The sequence below is a fragment of the Haemaphysalis longicornis genome, unplaced genomic scaffold (assembly GCF_048455015.1).
Source record: "Haemaphysalis longicornis isolate Haplotype H1 unplaced genomic scaffold, Haemaphysalis longicornis Haplotype H1 scaffold_1, whole genome shotgun sequence".
Lineage (NCBI taxonomy): Eukaryota > Metazoa > Arthropoda > Arachnida > Ixodida > Ixodidae > Haemaphysalis > Haemaphysalis longicornis.
Genome location: NW_027526203.1, coordinates 106,685,860 through 106,705,537, shown reverse-complemented (window position 1 = coordinate 106,705,537; position 19,678 = coordinate 106,685,860). Strand labels below are relative to the sequence as shown.

Genomic DNA, 19,678 nt, shown 5'->3' with positions numbered 1-19,678 from the left:
TCAAACTGCACCGGACTGGAACGCCGGCAGGCATCCGCCAGTAAGTTTCGCTTTCTCCTCTGGCCATTCTAACGCTGCCACGCGATGATGTAAACATATCCGGCCTGTTCTAAAAGTCACAGCTCTTGTCTGCAGGGTGTCGACTTCGTTCGGGTGGGACCACTTGGTGCCGGCTACACAGTGGAGCCAATCTTTGTTTCACCGCGTCGAGAGATTGCTTTGCATGGTGGCATGATAGGCACTAATGCTTACATTTTTGTATGTATGTAAACAACTTTGTACTCACAGAGCTCATATATGCAGTATTATTCTATAGGGGCCCTGTGTTCAAAGTGTATATTTCAATTTTTTTGTGTACCCTTCAATATGTACCCTGTGCAAAGTAGCAATGATATTTTCATCACATTTTTTTCTTTTTGTTACTTTTTCTGCGTTAATAATTTTTTGATAATATTCGTAATAAATATGTTGCTTGAAATAAATACCATTGGAAAGCCCTATCCTTCCTCTATCATTCCATACCTTACGCTTAAGCATCAGTCATTTTCTGTGGTAGGAAAAATATTTCTTGGACCACCCCAAAACAACCGATTTTTGCACGGTCACAAAAGTGTTAAGTAAAGAATAGAACCCCCAACTGGGCAGTCATCAAGCCCCACGTCTCTTGTGCAGTGTCAGCCTGGGGAAAGTGCAGAAAACACCGGCACAGTTGGCCATTGGTAAAGCTGACGGCCACCCAGCAGCATAGCCAACTGCGCTAATAAATCTACGACTTTTTGCCTTTCACTAACACATACACTGCAGGCGCTACTGGTACGTAGGCAAGTGCAAGTGCAGTGGGCTCTCGTGTCCACCCGCAAACACCTTTGATCTACTCGTACCCCAAGGCAAAAGAAACATTCCTAAAAAACTGAAACAAAGACTACCATCTGGTAGTTGGGCAGCTCACTTTTTGTTTACTAGCTGAGGTTTCTCTCTTTTGAAAAACATGTACTAACAGAAGTTTCCAGGAAAATTCGCTTAATGTTTACGTGCCCCACCTTGCTCTTTTTTTTTTTTTTCTTTTTGAGAAAACCCTTTAGGCAAGCTCCACCCGTTCCACCATTCCCGATTAGTGATGTTACAAATCCTAGTGAGGAATAAAAAAAGTCTACGGAGGACGATACCGGCCCTCACTTCATTGGCATTTTCCGAGACAATAAACGACTGTTGCAGCAGTGTGTGGTATATTTGTATTCTTGAAACGGTCACCAACCGATATAGGAAAACTTGCGTTTACACCATAGCGTTCCTTTAGTGGCTGTTGTCCCTTGTGTGAGTGAGAGGAATGAAAACATGTCGAGTGCAAGTAGGAGATGCAAGTACCTTGTGGTTGCTCACCATCATGGTGTTTGGGGTGTGAAATTATGGGGAACATAAGTGAGTGCTTACTCTTCAAATTCTTAATTCTTTTCCACTGAATTGAGTGATTGATTAATTGTAGGGTTTAACGCGCCGACACAACACAGGCGATGAGGCGCACTGTAGTGGAGGGCTCCGGATTAATTTTAGCCACTAAAGGAATCTTTAACGTGCGCCGAAATCTTGCCCACACGAACGTTTTCGTTTTTTGCCTCCATTAGAATTTTTTCCACAGAATAATTTCCATTAACAAGGCACAAGGAGTTCGGGATTTGAAGGTGACTGTTCACAGGCTGTGTTTCTGATTTTTTTAAAAGAACAGCTTAAACTTTACCCATAACTTTTCATAAATCCATGCAATCTCTATGTTCATCCAAAAAGTAAACTCAAAGAGTAACTTTTTTTTTTCTCAAAGACCGTTTTGCCAAAGGTGGTCATTTTCACCTTTCAAGGCTCGCAATTTTCTTTCTGTTCGAAGGAAAATGACAAAATTTGTTACAGGCAGTGTGGGCTGAAAGACAATGCGTTTCACCGAAATCAGTCCAAGGGCTCAGTAGAGAGACAGAGAGGGCATGTGACTCAACTGTGCTTCCGGTGGACGAACTCGCAGGCAGCAATCTCGTTCATGTTCAGCGTCACCGCCTTGGGCTGCCACGTCCAAATCCGGCTCTTGGTCTTCTGGTGCAGCGGTGTGATTTCCACCTTTTCACCAGATATGCCTGCGTCAAGGGGGGGGAGGGCATGAGATGTGGCAGCAGGCATGCACAGTGCGGCCAGGCTGGCACCGAGAGAGAGGGAAAAAAAAAAAAGGCCCACCCATTGCAAATCACTAGGCGCCGCTACTATTCCGCCACTTGCTGATCATGAAATGTGCTCCCCTATCACATTGAAGAACAGTGCGAAGACCTAACTAACACATTAAGGGGGAAAAAAAAACTTACAAGCTTATATAATACCGGCGACAGCTAACACTTGATGGGCTTACTTATTCTGTCAGCTTCCTTGCTTCGCTGTTCAAAGAACATAAAAAGCACAATAGGCAGAAAGCCCAATGACTGAAAAACGAGCTTGTGAGGCACGTTTTTTGAAAACGAAGAGAGGTTGTCATCTCAGGAGTTGCATATATCGACTACTGAACAGTTCAAGAGTTCAAATGAGCGCTTTATGTGCCTAAGGTACACCTTGGCTGTGAGATGCATCGTAGTGGAGTGCTACAGATGACTTTGGACCACCTGGGCACTCGTACTGCGCACCCAAATCTCTACAGAGGCATTTGTTGTTTTTTGCCTATGTCCGAAAAACGGCGGCTGGGAACTGAACTTGTGGCCTCGTGCTCACTAGCACAATGACTTAACCACTCAGCCCTGCAGCAGGTTATTCTTGCACAGCTACTTAGAGTGGGAGGTGGGCATTTTGGGTATGCATTTTAGAAGAATGATTTAGCATGATTAAACCTTCCCGCCTATCCATTGGCGTCGAGGTAGCACAAACTGGAATGCCACATGCCTTTAGAAAGGCTGTGAGTTCTGAAGGCACCAACTGAGGGCCACTGCCAGACACTATCCCGCCTGGAAGACCTTCCCTAGCGGAGGCATTGGTAAGAAACTGGGTTATTGCCAAGGGTTATCGCCATGCTGCGTGACGGCAGAAGTGTCCGCTACTTGGCTGACAAAGTAACGGTATAGTGGGTCCTATATGCGACCCGTTCAAATATTCTTCGGAGCAGCTGAGCAAGGGCCACCACCGCGACAGATTATACCTTCAATGACTGACAGCTTTTGACAAATCTCAAAACAGGGGTGAACACTCGGTGGCAAATGCCATTTTGGTAGCTATGCCTCCTCACCCATGGGATATGGTTATTAAGCAGGTGTTGCAAACAGAATTTTTCAACCTTACTTTGCCCTTTTGTTAAAGGACAGCTTGCGGTCCATATTCTGGAGCATCCATGGAGACTGAAATTGGAAGGTTTCAATTGAAGAGGGATAATGCTGGACCACTGATTACCGTAATTATTTGATTATAAGGCGGTCATGATTATACGGCGAGGGTGCAGTTTGGAGAGTCAAGAAAATCACCACATTTACACGGATTTTAGAAAAAAAAAAAAACATCGCCTTATATTCGAATAAATACGGTAATTGATGTGCTGGAAACTTGTTTCTACAGGTGGGTTCGGTTGAAGGGATAATCTTTTCCTTTAAGACTTCTCAGTGACTTTTTAAGTTATTCTGTCCGATGAGGAATGAATTTTGCGACAAATTCAATCATGCTTTGGCCTGGAGAAATGTTCCCTTTACTGGAGGTCAAAGGCCTCGGGTAGACCCCTCATTCTCCAGGAAATCTCCGAGAGTAAAAGCACAGGCCCCGGTTGTGCTGCTCCTTACTTTTACTACAGATGAAGATGCCATCGATGTAACACTCGACATCGAGGCGTGAATGCAAGGTTAAGGGGTTGCTACTAGCCCAAGACATACTCTTCTAAAGTGTACAAGTCCTTCATGTGTGATCAATGCCTTTACTTTTTTTCAGGCAAAAGCAACTCATGATATGCTGAAGCGAGACCAAATTAGACAAGCATTCTACTCCTTGCAACGATTGCGAGATATCTTGTAGAATAATGTGTTCAAGAGGAAAACCGTCCGCACATCCCGATGGCCTCACTTGGCCCACGTAGATCGATGCACATGCATAGTGCCATTAGGTTTTTTGACTACTACGGTTGCAAGCACCCATCCAGAAGCAGAAACCTGTTCAACGATATCTTTCTCCTAGTAGTCTACGAATTTCCTCACTGGTTTTTGCAACGGTAGTGGTTACTGTTGAAGCTTTAGTTGCTGGGGTTAAACAGAAAAATGCACACTGACTTGGTGTACAAAATCCTTTATGAGTCCCAAGCTCCGCTCAATTATGTCACAAAATGCTTTGAAGTGGTCTGGTAGCAATCTTCAAGTGGTGACACCTGAGAGTCTAGGCCATCTGCTGGCCCTGGTCAGTTGTTCACATTCGGAGGCACTGAGGTTGAGCTCTTGCAAGAGCCAATTGCAGAGCGCCTGTTGCATGAATTCATGAAAAGAGAGCATTTTGTGGGGGCCAAATAAAGAGAGATTCTCGTGCTTCAATTTTGAAATTGCACTTCAGCCCGAAGGCATTTAGTAATGATATGAGGGCACCTGAATATTCCAACTGTAGTGCAATTTTCAGCTGCCTCTGAAAAATGTCTGACTAGTCTTGAGGACCGAAAATTTGCCAAAAAACCAATTTTCTGTGCTAATTTTGTTTGCAGTCTACAGGTCTCAAAGAATGTACCATAAGTAGCTATTTACAAAGCTGCCACCCTTTGAAGTCGCCTAAATGACCATTTTTGCCTACGTTTTCAAACTTCGTGCCCTGTTTTCTCAGAAACTTTTTTTTCCCCACTAGGTCAACTGTCGGGTGCAATATTTTGGGATGTACTGGTCTGACTTGTACCATTTCTGCTGCATTCAAAAGCTCATGAACTGAAAAGTGCCATGAAACCACAAATATATCGAATTTCTTTCTGCTAGCACAAGATATTATGCAGTTAGTTTTGTGAAAACATTGCTAATTGATGACCTGACATATAAGAAGTTTACAGCGTTTGCAGAAACCATGATAAAATACTGCTGTGGTATAGTTGCACTCCCTGGTCCTCCCTCAGCACAAAGGTAAAAAAGCATTCGAGTATTTCATAGGTAGATAATAAAAAAATTGCCTGGAATGGAATGACATAACATGTTGCACAATTCTGAACTTACACTACATAGACGAAAACTGACTGCATATCTGTGCTCAGGATGTTAAAACACACTCAATGTGTAAATCTCAGGCACATAGGTTAAAAAATGACAAAAATGTCCTCAAGACCAGTGTCTCCTTTCCGCGAAAAAAGGACACTGACAAAAAGTTGTCCTTTCTGACAAAAGGACACTGCAGAATCCTTGCAGACAAAACGAACACTGCATAAAAGTTGGTATGCATGGCAGGTTCAACAGTACAGAAGAGAAGTGTTCTCTGACATATTAAATTAACTTCATGTATGATGACTCGGTATCACCTTCATTTGCTGCAGATTGTGGGTGGCTAGCCTGAAGCATTTCGGTGGCCTCTTCATCACTGAGAAATGTCCTGCGGAGCTGCAGTGAAAATTCTTCTACACCTGCAGTAATGACATTTTTGAGTTTCTCCAGCCACTCTCGCCACGGCATCACTGGCTTTATCGCCTCTAACAAAGACGGTGGTGGTGTTCAGGCAATGCCTGACATTGCAGATGGTGGGTTAATTGTGATGATTTAAGCCTTACTTACATCGGGAACAATATTTTCTGTCACTTGTGTGAAGAGGCCATTTTTGGAGATTTCCATTATTGCTTTATTTTCATTATTTCATTATCCCCTTCACTGGCGTTGTGTACAATTGTACACCCCAAACTTGACCCCCCAAAGCACGAGCACCTCTGCTTCAAATGGAATGGTACCGCACGTGTGCATTGGCACATGCCTTCTATGTGGACAACTAGCGCCATCTGGTGTTTTCGCACCGAAGCTGAAGCCAAAACAAGCACTCAAGATGGACGCCTTCAGATTTTATGGACGCGAGTCCATTGCGACTCTTTTTGTTTCGATGGTTGCGCAATGCTTTTAAAAGAATGCTGTTTACATCAGCTGAACGCATCAGGTTGTGGCTTGTCGCACATGAGGAGTTTTTGCGATTTCTTTAAAAGATGGCACAAGGCAGCGGAGAAAAAAACGCCTGTGTACAGTTGTACACTTGTCGTCGCATCGACTGTTAGCCAGCTGCGACGACAAAGCGAGCCCATAAAGTGCTCTGCACTTAAAAGGAAATGCAAGACGTCATGGCATTTCAGTCAGGCATTGCACGTTGCAAGGGGTGGCGCCAACCAAAAGGGGAAGACCAAACACGGCCTCTCCAAAGCCTGCACGGAAATCGCATGTTGGAACGCCCTTGCCAAGAAATTCTACAAGATTTGAAGGAATGAACCACTGGCCAATTCATATCACATCAGTGCTAACTTCTCTCAAAGGTGCCAGAATACAGGCTGTTTTTCCAAGTCTCTAGTTTGCTGCTGCAAATGCAGAGTTTACCGCTACCTCAGTGCTGCAAAGGACTGCTTCTTTGAATTTCATGTCAAAAAGTAGTGGCATCGAAGCAATCAAGCTTAGAGGCATTTAAAATGCACTTTTGAACACTGTTGACGAGTGAAGTGCCTGAAAATAGTTTTTGATTGCGCTAGTGGTCATTGAGATGCTTTACTGCCCAGGGCACCCTGCGTACAAATGTGCACATCACGATTTTTGTTTCTTGGATCAATAAACCTGTTTTGATTTGCATCACTTAGGTTGGGTTTGTTGTTAAAAGCCACATTTGCAGCAGCAACAATTTTCCCCCTTGTTTATTTCAATTTGAATCTGAAGGAGGTTTGACAGTTCAAAGCGGGAGACATGGTGAGCTTTCCTTGATGAAACTGGGAAGTTGTCTGCACAGATTTAAATGTTGGCTGTGCCAAAATGTTATGGGCAGCCATTGGTCCAAGGAGAGAATCCAAGATGAAGACCAGAACTACACCATGACAGGTTGATGATCCCAATGCCTTCCCCAACATCCTGTTTTTGGTGCAGCCTTATGAGGACTTTTGCAAGGACTTTTCTGATAGTGCACAAGCATTCTGGCCACCTCTTTTGAGCTGCTTTATCTTTTGTTTTTGTTCAGCTTTCATCTTGTCCCTTTCTGGTGCCCTTTTTGACCAAGGCAGTGACTTTTCCTTCACCAGGAGGTTTCACTGGAATCCATGTACCTATGCTGGAATGGGTATCCGTCGGAACTTCTTTCGAGGCTATGGGATGAAAGGAAGGATCCTTTGGAGAAGCTTTGGAGAAGCTTTGGAGAGGCTTAGGGCCAACATCCTGCAATGTCAATGGAGCTGCACTCGTGCGGACCCAGTCAATACATTCTAGACAACAAAGCATACACACTGCTTCGTAAATTCACTTTTTCTCACCAAATGATGGGAAATTTCCACCACGCTTCAGTAAAAATTCCTTCTTTTTGTATTTACGGCACTGTTAATAGTGAGGAACTTTTCAATGTTCTAACTTCTACGACACCACGAGGCAGCTTTCCTCCTAGTACAATGGTGTGACACTGAGCTGGAGGTTGCACACTTAATGCTGTATGCATTAAAGGGCTGGTGAAGAGCTTTTCACAAAAATTTTGTTGGGGGCATTACATTATGGTTTTCCTGACGCTGAATTCGAAAAACATGTTTATTTTATGTGTAACTACACCCAAACCATCTTTTTTCGTCAAAACAAACGACCCCTGCCCGCGGGCGCGGTGAGAGCCCTGGCTGCCTTTCGCGATTGGCTGGTGGCAGATGACACCATATTCGGAAGGGCCGGCGCTGCGCGGACCGCTCGGCCTGAAGATCTCATTCTGTTCCCGTTCAGATACGGGCCAGAAGGTCCTCTGGTGAATGGAGGGCTCACACAATCTTTCCTTAGAATAGGAGAGCCTGAGGGAAGTATAAATGCAACAGGTTCGCTCGCGGCGAGCTTTAGAAAGGGGTTCTCCCCCGACAACTCATGGCCGACTTGTTTCTCTGGTGCAGGGAAGTTGCGCAGATATTGGTTCGCCGTTTTCACTACCAGCGCTAGTCACAATTCCTAGCACAATTTTTCAACCCACCATCATCCCCATCCTCGAATGTGGCAGGACAGGCGGCAACGAGCTCTGTGCAGTGGCCTGCGATGCGCACAGGCAGCGCGGCCGCCGCCAGTCGCCGCATCGCGCAGAGGTGCTGGTGCCGGGTCACTGCTCGGCCGGTCAGCAGAATGTGGCATAGTTGCACATACGCATGTTTTAGAATAGGGGAGCCGAACGTTGGTCGCTTCCTAAAAGGTAGAGGAACCCAAGCGCAGCACGCTGGGCCCCGACGAGCTTTAGAACGCCTTCCCCAACAGCTCCAGCCGGCTCAGGTTGCACGGATCGCCGCTTATGTTGGGAACTTTAGGCTTAGCACCAAGGGAGATAGTTGGTCGCCGCTATCTCTACAATTGCGAATGACTATCCTTAACACAGTTTTTCACCACACTATCATCCCCTTTCTCGCATGTGGAAACTTTTTCCTACGTTGATAGTCATTCTAGCGATCGGTGCTGTGCTCATTCTTGCGCGCAGGTAACGCCATTTATCGGCCTCTCGCCGCATCTCGTGCTCAGGCAGGTTCGCTTGCTGCCGTCGATGAGCCTCCGCGACCGGTCGGCGCTCCGCATCGCGATACAAATTCGATCACCTCTTTCGAAATCACCTTGGATGACAATCCCTGGCACAATTTTTCACCACACTATCATCCACTCTTGCACGTTTACCTTGCTTTTCGCGACGGCCTTGATTCTGGACGGCAGCGAAGAGCGGTCGCTGCCGCGGCATGTGTGGTGCGAGCCGTTTTGTGCGCCGTACGGGCATGCACGACCGGCGAGTGTGCGGAGCGCTTCCGCGCGCAGAAAACGCTTCATGCTTTCAGCGTGCTTGATTTCTTCTTAAAATCTAGCTATTCAGCAAAGCTGTCGTCACAGCCAACAACATTGGTTGGGAAAACGAGCAAGAAGTTCGGGAAGCCCAGAGCGCTGTGGTCCCACAAATTTTCTAATTCCCTTATAATGATGGATCAGGAACTTGGGGTACCTCTGTATTTGTTTGAGCCCGCCGCTTCGCGTATGAAGCAGAGAGCAGCCGACGACACGGCCGGCCCCGCGACTACTCGTGAAGGCAATGTAGTAGCCACTGGCGCTCGGGTAGGAAATCTCTGGTATCTAGGAGTCGCTTTAGGGAATCACGCAGTAGCATTACGGTTAAAAATCGACGCGGAAGCAACTCTCGACAATGATGATTAATAAAGTGCAGATTACACGCCTGCTAAATTTGAAACTTCGCCCACAAAAGTGGGACACAGCGAAGCGGCGGCGCTCGTCGCTGACCATCTTCCGAATATGACGCTACTTCCGTTCGCTGCCGCTCAGTTTCTCACTCTTCCGGCGATGCGGCAGGGAGCAGTGGGCGGGGCGTAGGGTCAACTTTAACGACGAATACCGCTGTCCCCAAGCTAAAAATGAGGAAAAAAACTTTACAGGCATAAACTGACCAATGTAATAATTGTAAAAAGTAGAGTTTTGCCCGGTTTTAAAAGCGCTTCAGTAGCCCTTTAGTATCTTTAGGTGCTTCATTCCTTCAGCAAAAACCTGTTCTCGAATGTAGGTATGGAATGCCCTTAATGGAAAATTTTCGACGCTGAATGTTAGGCATAAAGTATCAGGCAGAAAATTCCCTTTTTGTGGAAGTGGGCATGCGTGGACAGCCGCAGCCCAGATAGCAAAAACAAAATTTGTGCACTGTCAGTACTAAGAGTCCACAGACCCTGCACAAACAGTCCTCCCCACTTGGTGTGCCACTGCCACCTGTTAAGATTGGTGTGGCCATGGAAAGAGCCTTGGCGCTGGGCTGTTGACCCAGGCAAAGTGTCGCTGCAGCATCCCCCCCGTTTGATGCCGATGGGCGAGGACAGCCTGCCTCCTCCCCTCCTTCACTCGGGAAGAATGGAGGTGTGACCTGCTTCCTGAGGGTGCACATTGTGACGGGCACACGAGGCGAGCAGCATCGTTGCCTCCCATCTTACACGTGGGCAACAATGGTGGCCGTGTGGGCGAGTGGTGCCCATTGTAACCGAACGGACGTGACCAATACTCATGTTGCTGTAGGTGAAGACGAAAGGAGCCTCCGAATTAGCTTGAAGAAGGCCAAAAAATTGCCTCAAAAATCATTTATTCAGGTACCAATTTTCTCTTAGTTTGCAGAGTTTTTCCTCTGAAAAGCCAGGCACTTAAAAAAGCCATACAGGCCCAATTCCGACGGGATTCTGATGCCAAAAAAAAAAAAAAAAAAATCAATTTTTCCATATTTCCCCACTTCCACGCCACGAGTGGTATCACAGCAAGCTAGAAAGCAATTTCTTTTGCAGTGTGAAGCTGAATGGGAAACAAATTTTGCATTTCATGTTTCAATATCTGTTTAATTAGCATTATTTATAACTCGTTAGCAAGAGCACTTTAAACCTAGAAGTTAGAATTAATGTAAACTTGCATGTGATTGCCAGACAAAAATACTGCTACCAAAAGTGCATTCTCCACAACTTCTCATATCTATTCATGCCTTGCTGATAACTTTTGTTGAATAGCTTTTTTTATACTGTTCTCCAGAACAATCCAGAAGTTTTTAAAATTATCTCAGAAACTAATTGTGAGAAGTGTGTGGCGCCCCCAACCCTGATATTCGTTGGCCGCTAGGTCCAGTGGCCTGACCAGGCTCGGTGGGCAACATTGTGTGTGGCCGGACAATAAACACCGCCGAGCACAGCAGCTCGCGGTCAGTCACCGTCCCCACCAGCACGCTGCATGTCGTCTCTCGGCTGGAGGGTATCCCTACCCTCCCAGGTTCACGAACGCGGGGCTAAATCGTGACACCAATTACCTAAAATCAAAACTAATTGGATATTTGAAATCAGCTCAAAAAAAACTTAACAAGCCTACAAACTTTCGTCAAAGTTGGTTGGAAAGCAAGAAAAAGTTTCCAAGAACCGGTCAAGCAAGAGGCCTTGTTATGCTTGCTTTGTGCCATACATCTTTACTAAGGCTTTCAGTAAGGCCTTCTTTTTATTTTGTACCAGCTACTGAAGCACACCCTGAAAATTGTAAATTTCAGTTTTCGTGGGTGATTGCAAGATGTTCCCACCTCACTATTTGCACACAAACTGCGCATTCCATATGCGGACTCGAAGCCAGACTCGGCCCACTCGAAGGGCCACTCACCCAGCTGCACCTCCGTGTTGCGCCCGATGCGAGGCACCAGGGCCACGTTGAATGCCTGGTACAGGTGCGCCTCCATGGCCGTCATGTCACGGTCAGCCCAGTCGTCCGGCTGCGACGCCGACACCAGGACTGCACACACGAGGGATACAGCCCACCCTGAACCAAGGTCACCCAGCACTCTCAGTGCCCCAAGAATGGAGCGACCACGCGTGGAAAAGAGAACCCGCTGGAATGCACCTTTGACACTTTGCTGCTGCAACTCCTCAAACCTGTTTATTCCCGCTGCTGCCAACAATCGTTTTACTTCCCATCTTTAATGACACCCTTTGCATATTGCTTACTCTAGTGCAACAGAACTTCCGGGACACTGAAACCTGTATGCGAAGCAGTCGATTGCTTGCATTCGTCAATACCTGCGCATATTCCTCACAGCTGAGTAAGAAATAGGAGCATTCTAAATTTTAGAACTAAGCCTTACCCGTTGCATACGCTTACACCGTGCATTTGTAACAAGGCAGAATTCGTGACGTCTATTTCAGTTAATTCTTACAGTAAACTTCCTCTGCTACACGAAAGTCAATCATACAGAAGCACCTGCTGGAAACAGCAGCCGACATTTTTGAATGCGAGGTCAAAAATTTCCAACGGTCCAGGGATAAAAGTAACTCAACAGAAAGCACATATTACCACTGAACCTGTAAATTTAGATTCTTCTGTTTTGCATGTGCATTCCCAATATGTTACGAGAATAAGGGTTGTTTACGAGCTAACCCAAACCAAACTTGGTTTGCTCCCGGACTTTTGCGCTTTGAACGGTGAAAACTTCTCTAAACCCTGGGGGGTCTCTGAACCATAGCCAGGTTCAGAGACGCCCAAAACTACAGCAGAAGCCTGCACGCGAAAATCAAGATTTTGGTCAGACTTTAGCATACCACATTTGCCAGATGCACATTATTTTCCTCTCATTTTGGCGTGGCTGGCGTGGCAACCCTTGGCAGTGGGCACCACTACCACTCACGCATGGCCCGCACACCTGCCAATCAACGCAGAGCCCCAGAATTGCCTCACACACCAGGCAAAAGGAAAGGCACCTGGCCTGTGTGCAGCTGCAGCCTCAAAAATCCCCCGCTTATCTTCATGAGGTGGGGTCTTTGCGCTCACCAAAAGCTAGAAAGTGCTCACCCACAACTGCTCGGTCACGGAAAGGGGGCTGAAGAGAGCAGCTGAGACAATCCTGCGCAATAGCCGTCTTCGTTCTGCACTGGAACGCACAGGCTGACACTCTAGATCGGTGTCATGGGATTCATTTTTGGTTCCGTTTTTTTTATACTCTCTAAATCTCCTCTCCCATATATGCAGGGACATATTACATGTGGATTCCCACACTATACTATAATCCAAAACGTGAATTATTGGTCAGACTGTCAGATGTGCCTGGCCATACAACAATATGTTTTCATGGCAGAATTCCCCAGGGGAATGCACTACGTATGTGTGGGTAAAAAAAGTAAGTTTGATAACAGCCGGTACGTTCAGTGTGTGAACAAACCCGATGTAGTATTTGTTTATTCATTAATACCGCAATCCCACTTTGGGATTTTGGCAGGAGGGTACAAATGATGAGAATAGGGAAAAAAAAGGCAAACAACAAATACCTAGGCACATATTGCATAAAGACTGACAGGTTGCAATACACGGTCAATGGTGGAGCCAATAGGTGGGGATATTTTATGTTTCCTTAAGGTGCAACATAGGGGTGTAGGTTATATACCGGGGGTAATACGCCTGAAAACACCAAGTTTACGCAATTCAGCAATCGCTACACGTTGTAGCACTGAAAAAAAATGAAGGAAGTTCACACTAACGCGTAAGACTTGAAGGTAGCGAACCTGCACGCAATATTCACGACCATTACGAACGTTTAAGTCCACGATTGCAGTTGATTTGCTTCTTCTTTGCTGCCGCAACGGCCTTTACTCCATCACTGTAGCTGAAGTGTGAGCTTTTTTCATTTCAACACGAAATTTTTTATTCCGGGATGCACAAATATTTGAGTGACGTCATATCTGTCACGGAAGTGACGCCAGTACAATGAAGAAAGTGGCCTGTAAAGGGTGCACGCCTGCACGCAGGGTCTTCTTGCAGGGAAGCAACGTTTAGAACAAAAGAGTACGTTATACTTAGGGTTGTTTGTTTTCGGGTTTTATATTCCATCACGAAAGTGTTTTATGCCGGGATACACCAAGATTTCACTGACGTCATATCCGTCACTCAAATGACGCCAGTACACCTTTGCTGAAGCGACCCGCCAGCAGGACGTTGCTCGGCAAGCACTTCCACAAGACAGCCGCCGACACGCAAATCATGCTCAGCTGCAGATTTCACTGCACATTTCACTTTCGTGTTTTACCGATTCCTATGACAGAGAAATCAACCATAGTTTTTTTGGAAGCAATATCATAGGAAATTACCCTGGAGGGGCGCACGCTATGACGTGTCTGTCTAATTCCGAGCAATTGTTGCCACGATTACAGCGAACGATGGAGTCTTTTTTTTTGGCCAATCATGGCTAATATCTCTAAGTGGGTATGCTTGGCTTGACAAATGTGCACCAGGGACGCTGGGTGGTAGCCGCAAGGCATGCACACAAGCGCTCAGCATTTTCTAGGTTTTTTTAACTGCCGGGTGGTCGCTGCAATCTTGGCCGATCTTCCTAAGTGGGTATGCTTGGCTTGGCAAACATGCGCAGGGGACGCTGGGCGGTCGCCGCGAGGCATGCACACACGAGTGCGAGGCATCTTCTTGGTTTTGCTAACTGCCGGGCAGTCGCCGTGGGGCCCGAGCTCACGTGCGCGTCGGCAATTTGTGGGTATTTTTAACTGCAGACGCGAAAAATTACAATTTGCTACGCAGTTTCGCTGCTAACAATAAGAACCAGTATCATTACCTGTTTGCCACGAAGCAGTGATGGCGCCCTGGCCGCTCTCAATCAGCCAGTTTTCATGCTTTTCATTCCGACCACATGATCCTTAGCTTTGATCCACCTCATGACCCACCTTTGGCACCATAACTGGCTGCAGATCACCTTTCACAGGTAATCTACACTTTTTTGTTGCATAAGTTTGGGTACAGTGACAGTGGTTTAAAAGAACACAGGAAAAAAGTTCATAACAAGTAAAAAAAAAAAGATATTAAGGCTGTATGGTGTGCATTGCAGGAGGACTTACCATCTTCAGACACAAGGGTGAACTCATGGGTGTTACTCATTCGAATGGTGGTGTCCAGGTCAATAGGTATGCCCACTTCCCTGTAGTTTTCCACGTGGAACTCGGGGCCTGCAAATGTGGAAACAGAAAATCTATTAGATGACCCAACAAGGCCGTAAAATTACGAATGACGAGCAGTGGGAGACCGTGCTGCTCCGCTCCAACCCAGGCAACCAGCTCTGCGCCACTCAGTTGGCTGAAGACGCCGCCAGGGCCCAGGGGCTGCTGGCTGCCGTTTAGGGAGGGCAGCGAGTCCTCCACAGAAACAACCAGACAAAAATGAAGTTCTCTCTCCCTCCGTGTACTTTGATGAAAGCAAATTTTATCTCAAATACATCGTAGACGTTTTCATACTAAATTTAAATCCCACAATAACTAAGTCTTCAGAAAGAAAAAAACAAAAAAACAACAGAAACACTTATATACGTGAGAAATTCGCAATTGTGAGGACGGATAAGATGGTGAGAAACGCGCACTGGAAGAACCAAAACATTTTGCAGCAGCAAAATTTTTCATGCTGGCCATAGCTGGGTTCACCTACAACACTTGCAAGTGTCTGTTATTATCACTGAGAATAGATGTACGAAATACAGGTACCATAGAATCCCAATCAAGCTCCCTCCCCCTTTACTCTTCTTAGAGATAAAACTACAAGACAGGGTGCTTGTTCAGGTTGCGACCGAAATTCAAGATGCCACACACACGCACACACAAACACAAAAAGCATTCCCATTTTCTTAAACTGCACTTTTTTATTCCCTGTCGAAATAGCCACGTCAGAGTGTCTGCTTGTTCTAGCTATGAAGTCGAGCCATGCTCAGATATCTTGTTTGATAGGGAAAGAGTAAGGCACTTGGCACTCACCCAGGGCAATCTGGCATGATTGAAACTATTTTTGATCTGATTGGATGTTTCTAGAAAGGACTGCACTTTAACATAAATACACACAGACAAAATGCTGCAGCATTTAAGACGCTTGTTATTTTGACCGCTTCTTTTGGCTCGCGAGTATGCTCTAATAGACTTGACTGTGCAGATAAACGTTGTGTGAACTCTTGCTGTGTGGCAATATGATTGTTCTTGCATGCTGCATAATGTTCATCTCTATTTCCAAGCTGAGCAGGGCTATCAAATATTGCATTGCAGAGAAGCGTGCCACCACCACATCACACTGCCTACTCAGCACCTGAGCAAAAAGCAGGTGCCCGTACCATGCCTGATTCGAGTGTAGTACAGTAGAACCTCGCTGATACGTTAAAAAAAAAAGCGAGGAAAAGACGTGCTATCTGGGACAAAACGCACTATGGGGCATTTTTAGTGCTCACAATTGAGAGTGTAGTAACCGGGAAATCGTATGAACTGGGAACGTACCAACGAGGTTCCACTGTATTTGCAATCCTTTTCACACATTATGGGCGACAGCAAGGGACCTAGCGAATATGATCTTGGCTAAGTCAGAGCAAGAAATACCGGACAGACAGCACTGTTCAAAGGCTCACACACCATTTCAAGCACTCAAGCATGGTGGAAAGGCTCCAACGCCTCAACAAAATAGGCTTTATTGTTAAAGAAGTACAGGTAGTATGCAACTGTTGCGCACGGTGGTGACAGGATGCCCGGTAGATTGCAAAGTCACGCGCAGATTCAGTCATCTCAACTTCGCAGCCCGAGGCATTCCCTGCGACCAGTGCTAACGGTTTCACCAAGCACATACGATGAGCATGTTTGAGCTCGGCTTGGGGAAGAGGAAGGCTCCTCCATGAGAGGGGAACGCAAGCCAAAGAACAATCAGAGGCTGCCCACAGGCATTGCTATCCATGCGGTAAATGGCGTGCCATGTGTGTACTGCAAGGGATGCTAGAGCGCACGTGACAACACCGGCCGCAGTAATTACAGGCCCCACTAGCCATGCCTCACTAGCCCTGACCCCACTAGGCATCACAGGGGTACCAGTGTCAGAATTTTATTACACTTGTTGTTAGTCTCCCTCCCACGTAACTCGACTTTGATTCAGGAGAGAGTAACTAAAGTTGGTGTGGAACGTGCCCGTGAAGTGTCCTGTCCGGTTTGCCTTTCGTAAACAATCGTAAATATTAAAATGCATAATTAATTAATAAATTTATTATAGAGGAAAGTACCCTGGCCAGTTGGAAAAAAACTTCAGGGACGCTTGCACTCGCACGCAAAACTTGAATGGCGAAGCTGTTGCAGGTGAGCATTCCCGGACACATAGTTAAGCTTCAGTATCATTGTTTATTAGCATAGTGGTGGTCCTAGTAATCGTCGTCATATGCATCGAAGAGGTCGTCGTCTTCTTCGCCGCGAGTGGTGGATGCAAAGTCATCCTCAGCATTGTAGACTCCCACCAGCTCAACTGGTGAAGCTTGCACTAAGTCGCACAAGGCTTGAACCATAGCAAAGCAGCAGGATTTCTTTCTACATGAACACTGAAGGACACATCAGAACGCATTTGTACAAGTTTGACATTGTTTATTTACATGTGATGTCGTAGCTTTGCCCTGTCCCAGTAGTAGTCATCGTCACATGCATTACATGCGCGGTAGCACTAGACGACAACGCTGGAGTTTTTTTTTTCTCTCTTTTTTGTGCTAAAGCCACTGTGCGTGCCAGGAACGCTCAGCGGTCACTGCGAGGCACACACTCACAAGCGTTCCGCATTTTCTCGATACTTTTTCCTGCAACACCGCACTTACAGTTTATACAAGAGAAAAAAAAAAAAAAAAAGCAGAAAGAAGAAGAACAAGGAGAAGAAGAAGGGAAACACGAGTAAAGGTTAGAGGTCTTCACTGTTAAATTCTTACTGGTGAGGTGGACCCCCTTGGTGACAGACCACAGCTGAAGCAGTGCATGGTTAACAGCATGTTTCAGGTACTGTCAATCCTATGGAGAGGTGATGTGGTGAGGACCCCCCCCATGACCACAGCGGGTGGCTGATCGCTGGGGATTGCACTGAGAGTGGAGAAGTTGCTTGGGTGAAACCTGCGTGTTCCTGTGTTTAGTGTTCTGAGCATGCTGCTGCCAGGGTGTAACCAGACCGGACCTTGGAAAGGATGACTTGTGCAGCCTGTGAGCTATATTATGCGAGTCACTGTTTTGCCTCCACCAAGAGGCACAGCGCCACCCCAAAGCCACAGATACAGCGTGCATGCAACCTGTGTTTTTGCGTTCACTGCCTGGAGGGCCAAGCATGCCCTTCGACAGTGAACCATTTTTTCTTAAAAGCTGTAAAAATTCAAACACGGGCCTATGGAACGGCCTTGTGCACATCATCTATGAAAAGACCACTAATGAAACACTTGCACAGACGCCGTGCAATTTTCCACTGTACGACCTTTTTTTGTTCCCAGAACGGCACGAGCTTTCAGTCCACAGGCAAACTGGCAATATTTGTGACTGGGACGAAGGTGGTGGCGAGGGGTGAACAGGGCCATAGCAGGAGCAATGGCTTGAAACACAAACACACAAGAAATTGTGGCGGTACAGTGGGCTGCTGGGACCTCAAACAAGCTCTTTCCTGTACGACTCCTGCTGCCTTCTTCCGAACTGGTCTGGTCGACTTGGTTTTATACATGCAAAGCCAGTGCAGAGAAAGACAGATGCATAAACACAGTGGAATCTCAATGATACGAATCTCGCGGGACCGCAAAACAGTATTCGTATCATCTGAAACTCGTACGAACCAACACAGACCAAAAAATTAAGCCCACACACACAAAAAAAAGTTTTCGTTTATTTCTTTTCGTACTTTCGCGTGAAGATACTTGTGATGTGTTTCTGCTTTTTTAAACCTCCATGTCGCCGCGCAGTCCTTTCTGGAGCGCATAAAACATCGCACTCATCTCCTTACTCGGGGTGCCGAAGCTCACTGCACACCGCAACAGTTAAAGGCTTGCACGGTTTCGCCCTCTGATGGAAGCGCTGGCAACGTGCCAGCCATCCAGTCGCTCACCACTGAGTCGTCCACATTCTTTCCTTTGCCGCACACGGTTTTGCATACAAGACCATGCCGCTGCTTGAAATGGTGAACCCACACGCTGGAGGCCTGAAAGTTTTCAATTTCAAGCGAAAGGACGACGACGTCGGCTTTCTCCAGGAGCACTTTTCAGTCGACGTTCACTCCAGCCGCAGTCACTTCCTTTAACCACGTCAGGAGGATGTCTTCAAGCCTGACATGTTGGGCTGTCTTGGCCTGCTTGACGTTCACTCCGAAGTGCCGCACGTTCTGCAAAATCACGTCCCATTGCCCAACAGTGGTGCACAATGTCGATGGCAGCAGGCTGAACTCTTCCCAAGTCGCTGTGCCTCCTTTTCGGTTCGCTGTCGACTTTATTCAGGATCTCCAGCTTTCCCTGGAGAGAAAGGGCTTTCCTTTTGCACGACATAGCTGACAGCAGCCTGGTTAAATTGGTTGGGAAAAGCCCGTTTACAGTAGAAACCCTGCACATGCGTCTTAGCAACTGAACATCCACTGTGAGCAGACGACCGCAAGAGTGAGGAGTGGCGATTCCGAAGGCGCGGTCCCCCACCCAAGACCAATGAGACGCCAGCAACTGAGTGACATCGAATCGTTTCCCGACTGTATCAGTGCCTGCCCAAGGCCATCAAGGCGTTCTTCTCTCCGGCAGCATGACCGTGGTAGACTTGGTGCGCCGCGCGCACTCACACAACAGGCCGGTCGTTCCCGGAGAAAGAGTGACAACGGAGGGAGAGAGAACCCTTGCGTTGCCGTCGCTTGCTTGCTTGGCAATCAGGCGCCTCGCTGGCTCATTCGTATCGTCCGCTTGGCCGCGCAGGTCCGTTCGTAACAGCCAAAATTTTTCCCATTGAAAACAATGCAATTTCGTCAAGACTTTTCAGAAATTCGTATCATCCCAAAATTTGTATCCCCCAGAATCGTATCATTGAGATTCCACTGCAATACCATAGAGGTGGAAATTGTTATGCCGAAGGAAAATCTACTCCGGTCTGGACGGTCTCCATAACACAGAGCAGCCTCGAAACAGCTCATAAGTGGCACCACCTGTATTCATGCAAAGAAACAAGCAGTACTTCTCACACTATTTGCTGCTAATCCTATGGCAAAAGTGA

At 46.6% G+C, this 19,678-nt stretch overlaps 1 protein-coding gene across 18 annotated transcripts in view; it reads right to left on the bottom strand.

The window, feature by feature from the left end:
- Sin1 (SAPK-interacting protein 1) overlaps positions 1 to 19,678 on the bottom strand; it is a 132,203-nt gene that overhangs the window by 15,269 nt on the left and 97,256 nt on the right. For all 18 annotated transcript variants that reach the window (XM_077706790.1, XM_077706863.1, XM_077706886.1 and 15 more), the window contains 3 exons: positions 14,531 to 14,638; positions 11,304 to 11,432; positions 1,986 to 2,120 (listed from right to left, as the gene is read on the bottom strand). In XM_077706790.1, coding sequence (XP_077562916.1) covers positions 1,986 to 2,120; positions 11,304 to 11,432; positions 14,531 to 14,638 — 372 coding nt within the window. The remainder of the gene's footprint in view (positions 1 to 1,985; positions 2,121 to 11,303; positions 11,433 to 14,530; positions 14,639 to 19,678) is intronic.